The sequence below is a fragment of the Dromaius novaehollandiae genome, chromosome 13 (genome assembly GCF_036370855.1).
Source record: "Dromaius novaehollandiae isolate bDroNov1 chromosome 13, bDroNov1.hap1, whole genome shotgun sequence".
Classification (NCBI taxonomy): Eukaryota; Metazoa; Chordata; class Aves; order Casuariiformes; family Dromaiidae; genus Dromaius; species Dromaius novaehollandiae.
The window spans coordinates 2725735-2744118 of NC_088110.1; the positions used below are offsets into that span (position 1 = coordinate 2725735).

Here is an 18384-nt window from a genome sequence, read left to right on the forward strand (position 1 = left end):
TATACGGTCACATGGGGCACATGGTCCAGAGCCTTCGTCCTTGCATGCACATCCTCAGAGAAGACGTACAAACAGCCTCTGCACCCTCAACATCCCCCCTATGCCTGCACCACTTGAGTGTTGCCCCTTTTACAGCTGCAACTGCAATTTTTGGCCAAAATCACCTAGGCGGCAGGTAGATAGTGTCCCCTTCCTAGCTCATTGCCCAGGGGTGATCCAGTAGTTAAAGGTGCAGCAAGCCGGACTCAACTTTCAGTGCTGGGGCCTCCCCGCTGGGACTGCACAGCTCTCTCTCTCCCCTTTCCTCCATGGCTCCAGCCAAGAGCCTCTCTGGGATACGTTGCAAGATCAGTTTGCCCTGGCCCTGGATGAGAAAAGCAAGCCCGGGGTCACCCTGCCTTCCAGTTAGTCCTATTTTGTTGTAGAAACACTCCCCGCCCCAGCCCCTGAGAACAAGCTTCATAAGGAATTGCATGTTGCCAAAGGCTAATTTTAGTATCCCAGAGAACAGCAAGGTTAAGCAGAGGGTCCTTGGTGACAGCACAGCAAAAGCGTTGACACCTTAGATGCCCACAGTTGGGCAGCAGGGCTTGAATGTGCTGAATTACAAATTCACCTAGGGCTCATGCTAGCGGCATATCTGCCCTGGGGATGTTTCATGGCACAGAAGAGCTGCAGGGCCACCCCAGTGCTACCTCCCTTCCTCAAGGGATGCTTGGGGTTTCAAATTCACCGGAGCCAAATTGTCGCTTTCTTCAGTCAGATGTAGTTACCTGAGGAGGGTTCTCTTGGCCCCTTCAGCAGCCAGGTCCTGCCTGCCAGGCGAGCCCACGTGCCCACCGGTGCCGTCAGAGCAGCCTCAGCTTGGCTCCTCTGCCCGCTGGGCTCCCCGGGGCCATCCTCCCTGCAGAGCGGGGCCATGGTTGTGGGAAGCGGCCACCTTCCTGGGGAGCAGCAAGGCAGCACATTGGATGAGCTCGGCCACCAAACTACATCTCCTGGACAGAGAGGGAGGCCGGTGGCCAGGCTCACTGGGCGAGCACTTGGGCATCTGTTAGGGCAGCCAAGGTAAGTCCAGCATCCCCTAACGTCAGCTGGCCTCAGATCTCTGCTTCTCTGGTGCAGCAGCAAGGTACCAAGCTCTGGGTTCCCAAACAACCCGCGGGCATGCCTGGGAATTTCTAGAGTCTGTTTGTGTACCCACTTTTTTCTTGGGCGCCAAGCACCAAAACTGGTCCCAAGCCATTCTCCAGCCTCGCGGCCACAGACTTTTCATACATATATTTGCAGGTACCTCCAGAATATTTTACGCACAAAGGGGAAGGAAGCCCTGCTGAGGGCAGCAATCTGGTCTGTGCTCATTTGCGAGACTGCTGGAGCCACAGGGCAACAGGGGGCCCTCAGGTCCCGACAGAGAAGGGCAGCGCCGGCTCGTGGCTCAGCCGAGGCAGGAAGAGTGCATGGGATTCTCCGGAAGCCCAGAAGGATGTGATGACTTGGAAAGCAGAACAGAAAGGGAGAGAGTTGGACTTTTCCACTTGGCACAGAGCTGCAACTGGAAGAGAGCAGTAAGATGACATCACATGGGGAACTGCGGCATGAGTCACTTTTCTGACTAACCCATCCTTTGAGAAGGAACCCACGGAGTTCCTGTCTGCAAGGTTAAGTCACTGCGGAGCTCCCACAGAAACTCCTACTTTTGGAAAGTCTTAAGTGCAAAACCTGTAAGATCACGGTTTTTTTGGCCTGACTTGAGCCCCGGGGCACGACTCCCAAGCCCAAACGGATTCAGTCCTGCAAGGCCCAGTGGCAACTTCCTGGCTACCTCCCTCTTGACCCTTGGCTTCTTCCAAGGCAGAAACATGTCAAGGAAAGGAGACCTGGCGCTGCAGGGGCATTTCTGCCTCCTGCTCTGCCCTGGGATTCCCGGCTCCCTCCAGCCTTGGCATGTCCCTCCCCAAAGGCTGCTGGGAGATCTGCTGCTGATCAACTTGGAGCAGGCTCAGATCACTCAGGATGAAGGGACATTTCACCAAAGATGCACAACAGCAGCGATGGTGGCAGAGGGAGCAGAGCCGGGGCTACCGACCTCGCCAGCTGGGCTCCAGCAGCACCCGAGCACAGGTACCTCTCCCTAAGGAGCACGCAGGAAAGCTCACAACAGCGGAGGGGAGACTTGGATGCCCCAAAGCCACAGCAGCGGGAGCTGCTGCAGACCAAACCCAGCCTGAGGAGCAGCCAGCATCCACCCACACCCGCCAGGGAACATCTACTGCTCCGATGGGACAGCCCAGGGTAACTGTGACCCACGAGGTCCCGTTCCAGGTGACAGGAACGCACCAGCTGGAGCCCCCGGCTTCCCTCTGCTGATGTTCCAGCCTGTTGCACCCGCGGGGCCCGCAGCCCACATCTAGCCTGGGAAGCGATCCCGTGTGGCTGCTCGGGAGACGCTTGGCAAGCTGCCTCCCTCCACGGGCCCCGTGCATCCCACAGTGACACCGCACGAACGGCACGTTTGAGGGTCTCCCCGCGGCACTTCATGCCTGCACCACGGGATGCTCCGCGCAGGTGGCACCAGTTACTGTGGCAACCCGCTTGCACAGCTGTGAGCCGCTCCAAGCACCCGGGGAGTGTGGGCAGGATGGAGGGGTGCTGCTCTGGCCCCCAAAGCACTGCTTCTTCAGCGGAGCGCAGGGAGAAATGGGAATTTTTAGATGGCAGGCAACGAACAGAGCACCAAGGTAGGGACGAAGGGCGCATGGAGAGCCAGCTCTGCTTGCAGTTGCCCCCACAGGCAGCGCACGGCTGTGAAACGCTTAAGGCCAGTCGACACGGGATGTCTCTGCAGCGAGAAAGACACCTTGGGGAAAAAAGCCTATGAGGACATATACGGCAGAGCATGTCCCCCTCCTCACCTGCGCCCAGCCCGTGCTGCAGGGAGGGCAGCGCGGCACAGAGCAGGCCCTTCCTCCCTTGCACGGTGGGACAGCAGCCACCTCCCCAGCGGTCCCCAGCAGGCAGCAAAGAGTCTCCGTGCCAAGGAGCGCCCGGGGAATCGCTGCAGGCCACTGGGCCGCGGGGAAGGGCAACCGCGCAGGGCACAGCCCTGCATGGTCATCACATGCCTCTGGCTTTCCCCACTGCCCTGCGCGGCGCTGGAAGGGGAGGGATGCTCGATGCAGCCGTGCTGCCAGCCCGAGCGTCACACCCCTGCCCGGGCGGAGGGCGGCAGCTTTCCCCATCCACTGCAGGCTCCCCGGGATGGGGATTTGGGAGCTCGCCCAGGCCGCGGAGCATGACTCGCTCTCACCCCGGAGCAGCCCGGCCTCCCCTGCGCGAGTGAGGCCTCCGGAGGTGGCACTGGCAGACGGAGCTCGCTTTCCGAAGCGCAGGAGCCTCCGAAACGCGAAGCACAGCGTCTCTCTCGGAGGCAGGTTCAGCAGAACAATCCCCCTGCGAGCGGCAGCGGCCGCCTACGCCAGTTCCTGCCAACACGATGGCAGGGACATATTGCCTCAAATAACCGGCAGCAGCTGGACCACCGCGCAGCCAACGCGACGCTCGCTCGCAGGGTACAGTTACCGCCAGCGTTCACGCGGCCACTAAACTTTACACTCATCAGTCACCGGCAAAGTGGTGTCCTTCCCTGCAATGCAAGCGAGTTCTCTCCTCGCACACGGCACGGCAAACGCCCCCACCCGCAGCACCTGCCAGCTCCCCCCAAAATAGATGCCGGGACTTGGAGCGGCTGCTAGCACAAAGCCCTTCCTGCGGCAGACAGGCTCTGCGCGACAGGGCCACAGGGATTTCCACCTGCCTCCAAACCAGAGGCCATGCGCCAAACACGGGCTCGTAACGCCGGCTGTGTATTGCCCGTGGCCGTACCCACCTCCTCTCTTCTGTCCGCTTTGTTTCCCCAAAAGCAGAGACGGGGGACAGGAGGGGTTGTCCACCATGCCGCTCGCAGGAACAGCCCTGCCCGGCTGACTCGCTCTCTGCTCCTGCCTTCAGCTCTGCTTCCGAACGGGCCATCCTCTAACCCGGGAAAAGGCTAAGCCATCTACCATCGGCATTTGCTGGGGGTGGGAGGGAGCTACCGGGGCTGCAGAGAGCAGGAATCTCAGCCCCGGGCCTCTCGCACCGCTGCGCTCTGCACGCAGCCTGGGCCAAGCCCGCCATTACCCCACCGCCAGAGCCGGGCGAGGCCTGGGGAGGCAGGCGGACTCCCCCTTCGACGCTCCCACCCACGTAACCCAGCGTGGGAGAGCAGCGGGCGGCCTGAAGGAGCCCCGCGCGGGAGGGGGCTCCTTCCCCACCCTCCAGGACCGGCCGCAGGATGCTGCCCGCGCTCTGCCTGGCTACGGGGAGCAAAGAGAAGCCAACGGCAAGCACTAAAACAGCCAGAAGCGTGAGATCGGGGCAAACCAGGGACAGGGGCAAACATCAAGGGCCATTAAATCAATGCTGCAATAAAGGGGTGGACAGCGGCTTCACGCAGTGACCCCCCTGCTGTCCACGGCACCCGTCGCGTACGAGCTGCGGCCCTGGCGGGCCCAGAAAGGCAGCTAAGAGATGCCAGCAGAGGCCCCTACAAAAGCTCCACTGCCGTTTTCCTCCCCTTGTGCTGCAGACAGCTGGCCTCTAAAAATACCCAGCCATTGTCCACGCCGTCCTTCCTGCTCGGGCCAGATCACATCTCCGAGCTGCCTTCAGACAAACTCTTTGCGTGTCCCTCGCATGCCTCCCCCTCCAGGACCTGCCCCCGCTTCATCCCTGTGCTCGGTCTCTCGGGAACCGGGGCTGTAACCCCACGCAGCCTCAAAGAGCAAGAAGCCTCCCCTGCTTTACTCGCTGCCGGCACCACCGCGGCAGGCTGGAAAGCTAAATAACGTCAGGAGAGCAGCAGCCCTGCCGCGGCCCCTCCGGGAGCCCCCGCTGGCGCTGCCCTCCCCTGCACGCAGCTCGGCAGCACCGGAAAGCCGCCGGCAGCCGGGCTCTGCCCACGGGAAGCGCTGTGCAACGGCACGAGAAGAGGCCCCAGGCGAGCGGCGGCTTCCTGCAGCTGCAGCTCCTGCTCGCAGCGCCCAGCCCCGCTCCCCCCACGGCAAAGGCTTCCCGCCAGAAAACACGCAGCAAAAGCGTTCGGCAGAGAGCGGCTTCTGCAAGGGCAGCGCTCGCTTCCCCGGGGAGGGAGCGAGACCTGGCCTGGGAGCTGCAGAACAGGAGTCTGCCCACAGCCGAAGGGTGCCCGGTGGGGACAGCTTCAAGCGAGCCCCTTTGGTCGCTCCCCGAGGCGGGAGAGAGCACGGCCGCACCGTCGCCAAGCCCCGCCGCAGCTCGGCCGCCGCTCCACCTTCTTCACCGCTCCCTGCCACGGCTTCCCCGCGGGCCCGGCCTCCCCGGCGTCGAGCTAAGCGACCGCCCCGCGACGCAGGGGGCCGCGGACACGGCGCCGAGGCCTCGCTCCAACCCTCTCCTGCCATCAAAAGCAAAAGGACGGTGCTGTCTCTGCGCAGAGGGGCAGGAAAGTGAGCGCGGGTGTATAAAACGCTCTGTATCAGGGACCGCTGCAGGCAGGCTGCCTGACAGAGTCACCCTAACCCCTCTTTCCTGCAGTTTCCAGCAGGCAAGTTAAATTCAGCCACTTGTGCAAATTACCTGCGAGCCCTCATGGTCCAAGATTTCAATTTTCTAGAGAAAGAAGAGGAAGCAGCCTCATATTTATTCAAATCCACACACCAGGCGCATCTCAGGCTTCGACGTGGTAGCAGTAGGCAACGAGATGTGTCTCGTGGTCACCCACCGAACTGCCGGGGTGCCGAGAAATTGGTTCTTGCAGAGGGGAGTCATTAAAACAAAGAGCTCTTTGCTGCCTGTCTGATTTGTCACAGAGGAGATTACATTGGAGGAGAGAAAAGCTATTTTTTCCAAAGTGGATTTTTCTCCCTCCCTGTGACTTCCCTGCATTTCTCTCGAAATTAATTTTCGGCATTTAACAGCTTTTTCCCATGATTCTCAGGGGCTTCCCTGGCTGGGTGCCAGCTCTGGTCTCATTCCTCCCCCAAAGATGTCTGCGTTTGATTGATTCTCGGGCCAGCGACCAAGAGAGAGGAACCCTAATAGCGCATTAATAAATAAGAGGAGCCTTTACGGCTATTCCGGTCCCCGGCACAAACACATCTCAGCAAAACAAAACAGCATGGGATAAACTTACGTCACGGGCCAGGAAGACAATCCCGGCTAGGAAGTGGGTCAGCCCAGAGAGCACGAGAGCATCACTCGCGGCACCTCTGGAGTATACGCGTGTGGACGAGGGAGAGCAAACGCAGCTCTTCTGCTCTGATTTACGCGCAGGTTTGCCGAGGAGCAAGACGAGCCAAACCAGTTAGCACACGGCAATTAGTGCCTTTTTCCTCAGCAAAGCAGCCAAGAGATTTCACAGGGCACTCGAGTGGCAAGGCAGCGCAGCAGAAGCCTGCGCTAGCGCTCGCTGCAGAGCCTGAAGATAACCACTGCTGCTGCCTTCTCACGCACAACGCCAACGTTGACACACTTAAACTTCTGGTATATATTAAAGCTATGTCTGAATCTCCCATTTTCTAGCCCTCGGTGCTTCTTTCTTCCGAAGCAGCAGTTGCCTCTTCTCCCGGCCCTGCTGCTGGACCCACGTCCATGCTCTCCTGCGGCCAGCTAGAAGGCAAAAGCAGATGGAGCAAGCTGTCCGGATGGCACCAAAACCAGAGAGAAGGCAGCATCCAGGAGTCCAACAGCTGGATATTGTTAGCTTGAGCCATCACCAGGACCTTTCCCGCACTGCATCCCAAAGAGCCTGGAAAAGCTGCAGGTGCCTGACCTGGCTAACAGGTAGTCACCAGCACCAAACCAACTAAAGGACTGAGCACAGTCTCCTTTGGAAATTTCCACTAGCAGGAACAGATCTACAAGGGGAAGCTTCTGCAGACCTTGGAGTGTCCCTCCCCTACTCTAGCCCCTCTAGAGGGAGGGGGGCAAGCAGGTACTATGACTGGATGTTGAAAAGCTGGTGTCAGGAAAGCCCATCAGCTGAGCGAGCATGGGCTCCCAGCCCACTGACTGGCAAGCTAGAATTAAGTCTTCTCGTTTTGGTTTAGAGATTGCAAAGACAGGACAAGCTTGTGAGGGAGCATCATTATGCACCACTGAGAAAAGACTCAGGACTTGAACCTTACAGAGCACAGCAAGAATGTGCTACAGACGTGCCTCCTCCCCAGCTGGGCAGAGAAGGCCTGGACTTCCCGACCCAGCTGTGGATACGTACACCTTCAGCTTGTCCTCTGACAAGTGATCTTTACTTTGTAGTGGATCCTTTACTCCAGAGTCGGATCAAACAGTGCTTCCAGCTTGTTTCACTATTAACCCCTAGGCCTACCACTGCTCAAAGAACCCGTCACTTTGTCTGCTGTCTCTGCTCTGGACGTTCGTCTTCCCCACAGGCACACAGCCCAAGGCTGAACCCTCCGGCTGAGGTCGAGGAGCTGCCGCGCACTCAGCAGCTCACTTGGCAAATGAGACCTCAAGATCTTCCCTGGCAAGGCTATGCTGCTTCCAGCATCCCAGACAAAAGCTGATTTTGTCAGCGCACAGAAAGCTCGTGGTATTCCTGATGGCATTACACAAAAGGATGAGCTAGGCATCTCCTTGGGCTAGCTGACAGACAGGGAGATATGGGTGTTTGAAGCTCCAGTAAATCCAAGGGCTTTGGGTGATGAGGGGGATTTCCAGATAAACTTAAGCTACTTACAGTCTCTGCAAACTCCCCAAGATCCTATGATGAAGATGGATAACAAAACCAGTACTAAGAGAACCACACAAAGCTGAAAACATACTGATAGATGGCATGCATCCTTTTTCTGTGTTCTTCCCGCTACGCCTTGGCTTTTCTGAGAAGATCTAGGCATCTCAAAACTACAGAGACAGGGTCAAGTGCTAAAAAGCCAACTCCAAAGTTGCAAAAGCTATTTCGTCATCTTCCACCCGTGTAAAACACAAAGCAGATCTCAGAAAGCCTGAGCAACCGTGGAAATCTGAGAGCAATTTCAGGAGGAGCTGTAGGAGCTATGTCTTTTATTTGGACACCCCTAGGAAACGGGAACTACCTAATAACAAGGGAGGTACCGTGCCCTAGGAGAGAGGGACTTGCTCCAACACAACGGTCAGAACCCTCCCACTCACCTTGGCGGTTTGAAAGAGGCATTTAGGCTTCACTGTTCATAAGGGCAGCATCCCTCCTCGCCCGGCCCTGGAAGAGCTGACGGGCTATCGAGCGCCTAACACTGCTGCTGCCTTTCTCTGCGCCTCGGAAGCTGTGACAGAGCCGAGGGTGATTCAGCAGTGGTCTCTCCTCGCAGCGCTGTCACGAGGCGACTGAACATACAGGAAGTCATTTCAGTCGAGCGGGGCGGCCCTGCTCGCCACGAGGACGTGCAGGGACTGAAGCAAGCCCTCGGCTCACGTGACACCTCCTGGCACATAATAACGCGAGCCAGGCCTCCGTGGCAGCAAGCCGCTGCAGGAGGAGAGATGTTCTACACGGTGCCTCCTCAGCAGCCAGGAATATCGATGAAGACACCGATGCTCGCACAAGAGACAGATACTTGTTGTCTCTCACACAATCAACTACCGCAACAGTGCCGGTCTGCGGGGGGATCGGCATTTCTCTCCCATGACCAGCCTGTACTTCTGAGACAGTCTCTGCTCAATGGAGGAATTAAGGGAAGACATCAGGGTCTGTTCTTGGGGAACCGCACCCTACAATTGACGCTGCAGCCCGTGCTGGCCCTGGGGACCACTTCCCAACCTCCCTCAGCACAGGCTTCCTAGAGCAACCCTCCGCTCTCCCTCCCGCACACACCTGCCTCTACGGCAGGCCTTCCACCAGCCTGGGGAGGAGAGCGCTCAGTTCCTCCCCCAGCCCAGTCCTCATGGAGCAGACGAGCCGAGCCGTGAAGTAGCTCTGTCCCAGCCCCGGGGTGTGTGTGGGAGGGGAGGCGCTGGCAGGGACAGCCAGAGAGACACACAAAGCCAGTGTCGCAGATAAAGAAGGCGGCGAGGCGCCAGTCCTATCTGTGTGCTCCTGTTATCATGGACACTTTGCCGCAATGACAGTGCCACATCACCAGCGTTAAGCCAGGGCTCCTCACTGTCCCACTGAGGTCCCCGCAGAGCCTGGGTTGCATTCTGAGGGTCCTGGTTCTTCCCCCTAACCCACGTACTCCCAGACAACCAAGACCAAGCGTACAGCCTTCCCCGCATGCCGAGATCAGCACCATTTGGGTTTCAAAGCTCTCATTACTTTCCGCCTGTGCACAGGCAGGAGGAAAGAGGCAGGCAGAGCAAGGATCCACTCTCTAGACTTGTTAGCCACAGAGCTTGGGAGGCTCCTCTCCTCAGCACAGCAACTCAGATAGATCCTCAGCAGGGTCCAAGACCCCCAGCGAATGCAGGGACACGTCCCCCCCAGTATAGCTCCGTGTGGCAGCGGATCTCCTTGTCCCCGCTCTCAAGTCATGCTTCCGAACAAGCAGGGAAAGTCACACACACCAATGTCAAAGCTCCTCTTCATTTACCGAAGCGCTGCTGCTTCAGCACTTTCCAGCAGCTAATGGAGTGAGTGGTTTAGCTCTGCAAGAGGAGCAGGTCGATGGGGGAGGCACAAAGGAAGAAGCAAATACCTCGTAACTGCCCTGCTGTAGCTTAACCATCTGCGATGGAAGAGCAGCAGGAATTTTAGCAAAGTCGAGGTGCCTTACTTCCTCCTTCCCTCTCCCCGAGGTCTCCAAACCATCCGTTAACCTCCCTCACTGAGAAGAAAAGCACAGAAGTTTAATAAGCTCTGACAAGTTTTCAGGATGGTTTAAGTGTCCTCCACTTCTTCTTCTATTAATTAGCAACAAGGAAGAAACACCACCAGGAGAGTCTTCAGCACGGACTAAACAGCTCTCACTGCTGCCCGTGCACACTTCAGCGCAGCTCAAACACTCTCAAGGGGCCCCGAAAGAGACAACAGCAAAACCCAGTTCCTGCCATATCTCCCACAGCCCGCACTGCAATCTTTCAAGGACAGCGGGTTTAGCTTAAGTGTCTCACTAATTCACATAAGTGACCGGAAAAAGCTTGCTCCATTTTGCAGTTGGTTTGTTTTTAAGAACAGGTTTTGCCTCTCAGAGGTAGTTTGAGAACTATAATTTAAACGTTGCTGATAGCATCTCACCCACCACCTCTACATACAAATTAGCTACGCTACGTTTCTCTGATGAAACCTTACAAACAGTAGCCCTCCCGCCGGCACCTGGCTCGCGAGAAACCTGGGCTGAAGAGAGAGGAGAGCCCGTCTCCCCGCCGGCTGGCCGCGGCAGACGGCTCCATGGCCCTGCGTTCACACAGAAGCTTGCAGGATACCTGGAAGGATTCTGCACCTTAATTTCCTTTTGTGCTTAAAAATGGGAGCAGTGGAACAGTCTGCGCAAGGTCACAGAGCAAGAAAGTTTGCAAAAGTGCTCAGTGTCAACTCCCAGTCCCTCATGCCAGCTAGCCCTCTCCATCCGCCAGAGGAATGCAAATGTCTCGCTTATCTGGATCAATAGGAACTGGGACTGGGACACTGCAATTGAGGATTCAGTGAGAGACACACAGCTTCGATCTGCCTGAGAACGGCAGCCCTCAGAGACTGGGGAAAGGAAAAGAAAAAAAACAAACTCCAAGATGAAAGTAGGAAAATGGGCCCCACAAGTCTTGCTTTGCACTTTGTTCTTGTCCACTGTTTCAGTTTCAAGCCTTCCTGAAAATGAGGCATTGTCCCAAGAGGTATTATGAAATTCCCAGAACCACGAGAACACTTACAGGGCTTGAAAGGGAGCACAGGGGCCGGGCGGCAGAGAAATCCCAGACTATTCCAGGAAATACAAGGAGACATCCCTGAAATGACTTCCCCTCCAGCCAGGAGGGGAAGGGAGGACCTCCCACCTCGCTCCCTGTACCCAGCCAAAACTAGGTCAGTGACACAGCCCTGCTCACAGACAGAGCTTCTTTCCAGACTGCAGGACACACGTAAGGGCCCAGCAGGGAGGTTACGATGGGGGCAATCTTGCCCCCTCTCGTAGCCGAACGCGTTTCCTGCGAGAGTGCCCAAGCGGCTCCCTGGCCCTGTTAAAGAGACAAGCAGTCCCTCCCCTGCTTCCTCCTCAGCACCAGAGTGGTGCCAGCTGGCTTGAAGGAGAAAACCCACTTCAGCCTCTCCCTGGCCCCTTATCAGACAAAACAAAGGAGAAAAATTCCCACGTCTTATTTCCAAAGGCTTCCTGTGCCCCTTTCCCAGTGCCTGTGATACGAGAGCGGCCGTACCTGCCTGATCAGCGCTCCCCCCCCCCCCCCCCCGGCACCGTTCCCCTTCAGAAGGGGCAGGAGAAGCTCAGACCCGCATACAGGCGCTGGCCTCAGGCCGCTTTCCCCCAAGCCCCGGGGCGATGCCACCTCCCCGGCTTTCCCTCCCGGAGCCAGAACAACATCCTCTCTCGAGGAAGCCTCCTCCCTCCACAACCCTTTGCTGCCTTGACCTTGACACGAGTGTGGTGCGGGTGCCAGCCCAGGCGCTCACCCACGGGGCAGGAGGTGGGCTGGGGGGAGCTCCGGGGCGGCGGGGACCGGCCCACGGGGGGCAAGCGTCCTCCCCAGGCAGCCACAGGCCCCGCGGCCGCCTCCCACGCCCCTCACCGCGCCGCTGCGACCTCGGGCCCGCAAGGCGGGCGGCTGCGGCGGGGCTGGGGAGGCCGCAGCACCCAGGGATCCCCTTTGGCGGTGGGGGGGTGGGAGCCCCAGGGACAGAGGGGGCCGGGGAGGGACGGGGGGACCCAGGGAGGGATGGAGGGAGCTGGAGAGGGATGGAGGAGCCCGGGGAGGGACGGAGGGGCCCGACCGCCGACCGCCCCCGGGGCCCCCCCGCACTCACCGCTGTGCGAGCTGAACCACCGAGGCGCGATGTGGAGGGGCAGCGCGTCGGCCAGCGAGGCCCTGGCGCCCAGGTAGAGCATCCCGTCTCTATGGTGACCGCCTCCCGTCTCCTGGTAACCGTTGCCATGGGCGTACGTGGAGTCGGCGCCCGGGCCGCCGCCGCCCGGGGCCCGCTCGGCCTCCCCCGCCGCCCGCGCCGCCGCCGCGTACAGCCCGAAGGGCACGGCGCCGGCCGCCGTGGGGTCCATGCCCATGCCGGCCACCGAGCTGACGGAGCGGCTGCGCAGCCCCATGGCGCCGCCGCCGCCCGCCCGGTAATGGCCGAAGTGGGGCGGCCCCCCCGGCGGCGGCACGGCGCTGTCATCCGTCGACACCCCCGGGAAGGGGCCCCGCGAGCGGGCCGCCGTGCTCTGCTTGCCCCCCATGGGCGCCGCCGGGCCGGAGGGAGCCGAGCGACAGCCCCCCGCGGGGAACGGGCCGCGCCGCCCCCGCCGCCGCGGGGAGGCGAGAGGGGGAGGAAGGAAGCGGGGGGGCGCGGGGAGCTAAGGATTAAAACTCATCCCCGCCCCAGGCATCTTCCCCCCCGCCGGGCCCGCAGGGGCGAGGGCACCCCGAGACCGCCGCCACGGCCGGCGCCCCCCCGGCGGGGGGGGGCGGCGAGGGCTGCGGAGGGCGCCGGCGACGCGGGGCCGCGGAGGGGGGAAGCCGCCCGGGTCCGCCCGCCCGCCCGCCTCACTTCTGCCTCGGGGCTCGGCCGGCAGCCGCGGAGACGCTCAGCGGCGGCCCATGGAGGGGCAGGGGGCGGCCGGGGGGCGGCGCGCCCCGCTCCGCTGCACCGGCCGCGGCCTCCGCTGCCGGCCGCCGCCAGCCGCTCGGTGCTCGGCGCCGCGGTGGAGACAATAGAGGCCGGCAGCACGCATGCTCCCGCCTCCGGCCCCCCCCGCCGCGCCGCGCCGCGCCGCCCTTAACCCCCGCGCTGCCGCCGGGCCGCCGCGGTGCGGAGCGGAGCTGCCCGCGCTGCGGAAGGGCGGCCCTTCGCCTGGCGGGGGGGGGGGGGTGTTGGTCTGGCTCCTCTGCCCAGACGCGAGACGAGGCCCTTCCTCCCGTCCCTGGGGGGTCACCCGTGGAAAGCACGGCTGCAGCTCTCCGCACCCCGGGGAAGCCGGGGAAGCATGGCGGGAGCGCGTTTCGTTCAGGAGAGGCTGCTCTCGCAGGCGCGACGGGCGAGGTGGCGCCGCCGTAACGGCGCCGAGGTGTCGCCCCCCGGCCCGTGACACCTCACATCCCCCCCACCCCGCGCCTAGCTGCGGACACGGTCGCTGAAATCACACGTGCCGTGCGAGTCCCCTCGGCTGGCGGGCCGGGGCCTGGGGCTGCGCGCCCTGACCCCCCGCGCCCCGCACAAGCCGCGGAGCCTCATGAGGGCCCGGAGGCCCCTACAGCGGCCCGCATGGCCCCTCCGCGGGGCTGGGTCCCGCAGGGCCCGCGCACACCGCGCCTGCCGCGGCAGCCTGGGAGCCCTGCGGCCTCCGGGGCGGTCCGACTGCCCCAGTGTGTGTTGGGGGGGGGGGGTCGGTCGCGGTGTGGCCGCCGAGGACTACATTTCCCAGCCGCCCCCGCGCCGCCCCCCCCAAAGCTCACGCGCGGCGCCGGCAGCTCCTCCCGCCGCCCCGCCCGCCCGGGCCGGCGTCGGGGGTTGCTGGGGCGGCGCAAGATGGCGGCGCGCTGGAGCAGCGAGAATGTGGTGGTGGAGTTCCGCGACGCCCAGGTGCGCGGCGGCCCGACGGGGCCCGCGGGCCGCGCCGGGGCGCAGGGCAGCCGCTCTGCCCGGTGGCTGTGGGCACCGCCGCCGCCAGCGGCCGGCCGGCGGCGCGGGGCCCCGCTGGGCGCCTGCGGCGGCCGGGCCGCGGCCCCTCGTTGCGGGCGGCGGCCGTCCGCCCGGCGGCGGTTTCGCCAGTGGGCGCCGCCCCGGGTGGGGGCTGGCGTCGGTGAGCCGGGCCGGGGCTGCTGGCGCCCGCGCTGCTCCGGTGTGGAGCGCAGAGCAGACCGCGGCCTTGTCCCGCGGCGGGGAGCTGGACGCGGCCCTGTCCGCGGTGCGAGGGGCGAAACCGAAGCAGCGTGTGGGCCGCCTCCCCCCCCTCCTTTTTTTGGTGTTCATTTGTTTCTAGACAATTTTCTGCCCTGTTCTGCTTTTAATGTTTTTCCTTCTAGAGAACTGTAATCACGGTGGGTGCTCTGTGGCTTGGCACCATTTCTTTGGGCCCCTCACGCAAACATGCAGTGCCTGGGAGCTGTGTTAGCGCCGCGGCGGCTCGGCCTGCCGAGCTGGGTGTGCTGCCTGCCGAGCTGGGTGTGCCATCTCTTTTGAAACTCGTCCCCTCTGCCGCCAGTGCCATGAGGTGTTTCCAACCGAGAGCAGTTGGTTGCTAAGCACTGTATTATGGCAAACACCTGAGATAAGTACATAGAACTGAATGTAACAAATTGAGGCCAACTCTATTGTTTTGTGTAGCAGCTGATTATGTATCTGTTTTTTTAAAGAGGTGGGAGTACAGTTTTTGTTCCCTGCTCAGACCATAGATGTGCAAGAGAGCTTTACAAGCTTGTGACCTGGCTACAGTCAAAAGCAGTAAAATCTTAATGTGCCTGTTCAGTGTTTTTGTTACCAGTGTTTTAGCAGTAGCAGTGCTTTAGTTTGGCTTATGGGGAAAATATCTTACTCCATGAGGCAGTTTTATTCTAATCTTAATTAGATTTCAAACATGTGTCTATTTTTTCCAACTATATTGGCAGGCCTAGTAGAAGACATTGCCTCTTCCTACTCATCTTCCCTTATTTTACCTCCGAGACCATCATAGCGACTTTCATAGCTGCAAATATAAATTGTTGAATATAGCTTGGTTAGCAGGAAAAGCAGATTAGGTTTTTAAATAGCAAAAAGGTCAACTTTTATTTTTGAAGTTGCTGTTTACAGTAGAGCTCCCTTCAGAGTTTGCTTATGTGCTTTCTTAAAAGCTATTCTAAGAAACAGGGTTTTTGTTTTTCTTTCTTTCTTTCTTTTTAGGCATTGACAATTACTTTGCAAAGCTGAATAATATTTGAATTATTTCAGTAAGATATCTTAAAAAAATAAAAGATAAGTCTGGAAAGCCTCTCATCTTCTAGTTTGTCCTCTTGTGCTAAAGCAATGTCAACTCTATGTTCGCTGTTCCCAAGAGGTGCATTGACTCCTGTGTGTATTAAATCCAGCCTACAGTTTGTAAACTAACAAAGCTTTTCAGTCTATGTCTGAAAAGCCTTATATCAGTTTTGTTTTCCTCCTGAAAGAAATTCTTCCGTCTTGTCTGGAGACTATGACTCTGTAAAGCTTTGCTCTCAAGAAACTGGTAACAAGATACCCCAGTGCTTATTCCTGGATCACAGATTCAACTCTCATCTGGCTCGGGAGAGTCACAGTCTTATCATTTGATTGCTTATTCATAATGGTTTGTGTGGGGGAGCAAAGAGGAGAAAAGAGGGGAAGGAACAGGTGTTTAAATCCTCTTCAGCAGTTGGTTTCAGTCTAGCTGTTGTGTTGATTTATGCCTTAAATAGGGAGGTATTTCAGTTGCTTCAGTTTACTCCAATGGTGATCCTTCCAGAATGGCGCTGATCTGCCTGTTCTCTCAAATGAAATCAGAGGGCTTCACTCTCTCGGACTGCCAGACTACTGCTTTCAAACTAATCTCACGTGTATGTTTGGGCTTTAGCTTTTTTAGGAGTTTGCATGAAAGATTTTCGTGGAGTGGAAACCTGAGCTTCAGGAGAAATGCCTTGGCTGTATTCATGCTATACTGGGCTTGAGCTCTATCTATAGGCTGTGCTGCCTCCATTATCCCTACCCCAAACTAACATAACTGCAAAGAGAGTCAGGGAATGGCCAGCTGTTGCATTTATAGCCTGTACATGTCTGCAGGAACTGCAGTTACCTTCATTTCCAATGCCAAAAGTATGTCATGACAACTATAGCGTCTAACCTGTAGCACTCCATCTGACCAGAAAATTTTATGGTAGTTTGGGGAAAATATTGTCTGGAAGTGACTTTTTTCTACAGAAACTGGCAGAGGCAGGAGTCTGTGCTGTCTTCCCATTTAGATATGACCCACGGGCTCTTGTCAGGCTGTCAATACTGTCAAAAGCAGAGTAAAACTTACCATATTCGATTACAAAATAGTACCACTGGTGGCAACTCAGCGTGCAGACGGGAAATTATGCTACACAAATAACTAATCTTTCTCACCAACAGTTTGCAATCTAAAAATCAATGCAGTCTTGGCAAATCTGTCGCCATTCAGATGAAGGTGTTTTCTATGACTTACCTAAGCAGAAATCAAAAGAAACGCTAAAGTAGGCATTGCAAGTCTGAGAAGACTCCCTGGGCTCTGGGCTCAGAGTTGCTTTTGAATGTGCCATGCTCCTAACATTCATGTAACTGTTACCTATAAACAGCAACTCGAGGCATCCATCCTGATCGTTGTTTTAGGATAAAAACTGTTTTCAAGTTGGTTGGTTCATTTTCAAGTGCACCTTCTGGAAGGTTGTGCTGCAAAGACACATGTATCAGTATACAAAGCACAATAAATGCATCTGACAGCTGATTTTTTTTTCTGTTGCCTAGATAAGAGGCCGTAATGTTGGAGGAAAGATCTTGCCATAAAATGACTTCATTTGTGACCCAGTAGAAGAGCAGCCTAACACATGTTCATTATTTAAAAACAGTTCATAAGGATTTATGAGATCCTTGTGCCAACAACACCAGGAAATAAACTCATATATAAAATTATCAGTCACTTTAAATTGACTGGTAGTTTTTCTTCTGTCTTGGGGAAAGATGGCAAAAGCTGTGTGAAATGTGTCAGCTGACTAGCTGTGTCACATGAGAAGGCTCTGATTTCAGTAATGTCTTCGGTGAGCCTCATTTTAATTCATCAGAAATGAGATGTATATCATCTGACAGAATCTCCTCTTTATATTGTTATAAATGTAGTAACTCACTTTGGAAATGTTTGCAAGGTGTTCCGGAATCTAGGAACCTGGAGTTCTTTCTTCACCGTTTAGAGACTTAAAAAGTGGCCTCTTATTTAGGACATTAGTTTTAGGATGAGGAAAACTTTGCTAGAAGACTAGATCTGCCATCTGGAAAAAAGCAATAAAAGCAGGTAGTTTCCGAAACAGCAGAACTGATGAAACTTGTCTTGATAGGGTATAGACATAGGCCTGCGGTACACTGTGGACTCCTGCTGAAACTCTTCCTGTGGCATCTGTAGCTCTTTTCCATGTGCACTTTTGCTCTCTAAAGAGTAAAGAGAGGGCTCGTGTTGCAGTCTTTCCCTCAGCTGGGGTGCTCGTGAGGTAGCGATGGGGCCTCCTTCCTGTACCTGATGGGCTGTTTTCATGATGCGTGGAGAAATTATGTTTTTGTGATGATTATACTCCTGTCAAATCTGGTTGAAATGGAATGGGATTGACATACTGTCTGTCTGATTTTGGTGATGCTTCTAAGCAGTTGTTCTGGAACATCCTAAAGTTTTGTTAAATCCATACTGAGAATGCTTAGCAAAATCCTGAACAGCAGCAGAGACATCCTAAGCCTAACCCTAAAGAGGGAGCTTTGAAGGTGACAGCAGTTGGTTTGAAGTTGGGGCATGTTCTGATTTTTGTACTGTGAAGGCTAAAAACTGCATTGAAGTCAAATCTATGTATATGGGCTGACTTGCTCAGCTTTCCAAGTAAAATTTCCTTTATTCTCTTGGCAATTAAATGAGGTGATTGGCCAATACAATTCTAGAGGAAGATGGTGTTCAGTTTTTGGTTTTTTGAGTTTTTCTTCCTCTTGTGGCACTGAAGTGATCTCTAAGCCTTCTGTAGAAGCACCTCCGAAGTAAATTCTCATGCCTCTTAGCCATCTCTCTTTTTTGGAGACCAGCCATACACAAATGGTTGCACTTTTATCTCCCAGTACATATATAATTAAATCTGGCCCTGGGATGGAAGACAGAGAGACTGAGAGAGCTCCTGAGGGGGAACAGAGGCTGATTAATAAGGATTATTAGAGACTGCTGATTGAAAGGCTGCAGCTGTGATTGCCATAGGAGGGAGAATGTAGCAAGGTCTCAGTGCTTGCAGTGGTGTCTGCCATGTCTTGTCTTTGACTTACTTTGAAAAAGACATTTTTCCTGTGCTGTCCTGCATCCCAGAATTGACGGCTACACTCCACCACCCATCTGTGATACTTTAAGAGGATGTTGCCTCTGCCATCCCTGATGGATATCAGGTTTGACTTTTGCTATAGCAGTTTATGCCTTGAAGATAAGCTGGCAGGTTTTCCTGAACTCCTCCCCAAAGCTGTGTGTTTGACTG

General features: G+C 57.0%; 2 protein-coding genes across 5 annotated transcripts in view; one reads left to right on the forward strand and one right to left on the reverse strand.

Moving 5' to 3' along the window:
* The window catches only part of ZNRF1 (zinc and ring finger 1), a 29895-nt gene extending 16970 nt beyond the window's left edge, over nucleotides 1-12925 (reverse strand). Inside the window, exon 1 of the mRNA XM_026107390.2 lies at nucleotides 11984-12925. Within this exon, the coding sequence (XP_025963175.2) occupies nucleotides 11984-12410 (427 nt within the window). The 5' untranslated portion in view covers nucleotides 12411-12925. The remainder of the gene's footprint in view (nucleotides 1-11983) is intronic.
* A 726-nt stretch (nucleotides 12926-13651) lies between these two features.
* WDR59 (WD repeat domain 59) overlaps nucleotides 13652-18384 on the forward strand; it is a 52612-nt gene continuing 47879 nt past the window's right edge. For 3 of the 4 annotated variants that reach the window (XM_064519405.1, XM_064519406.1, XM_064519408.1), the window contains exon 1: nucleotides 13652-13753. In XM_064519405.1, the coding sequence (XP_064375475.1) occupies nucleotides 13700-13753 (54 nt within the window). In that variant the 5' untranslated portion in view covers nucleotides 13652-13699. Of the gene's footprint in view, nucleotides 13754-14181; nucleotides 18299-18384 lie in introns of those variants that run through there. The other variant, XM_064519407.1, reaches the window with a different exon arrangement.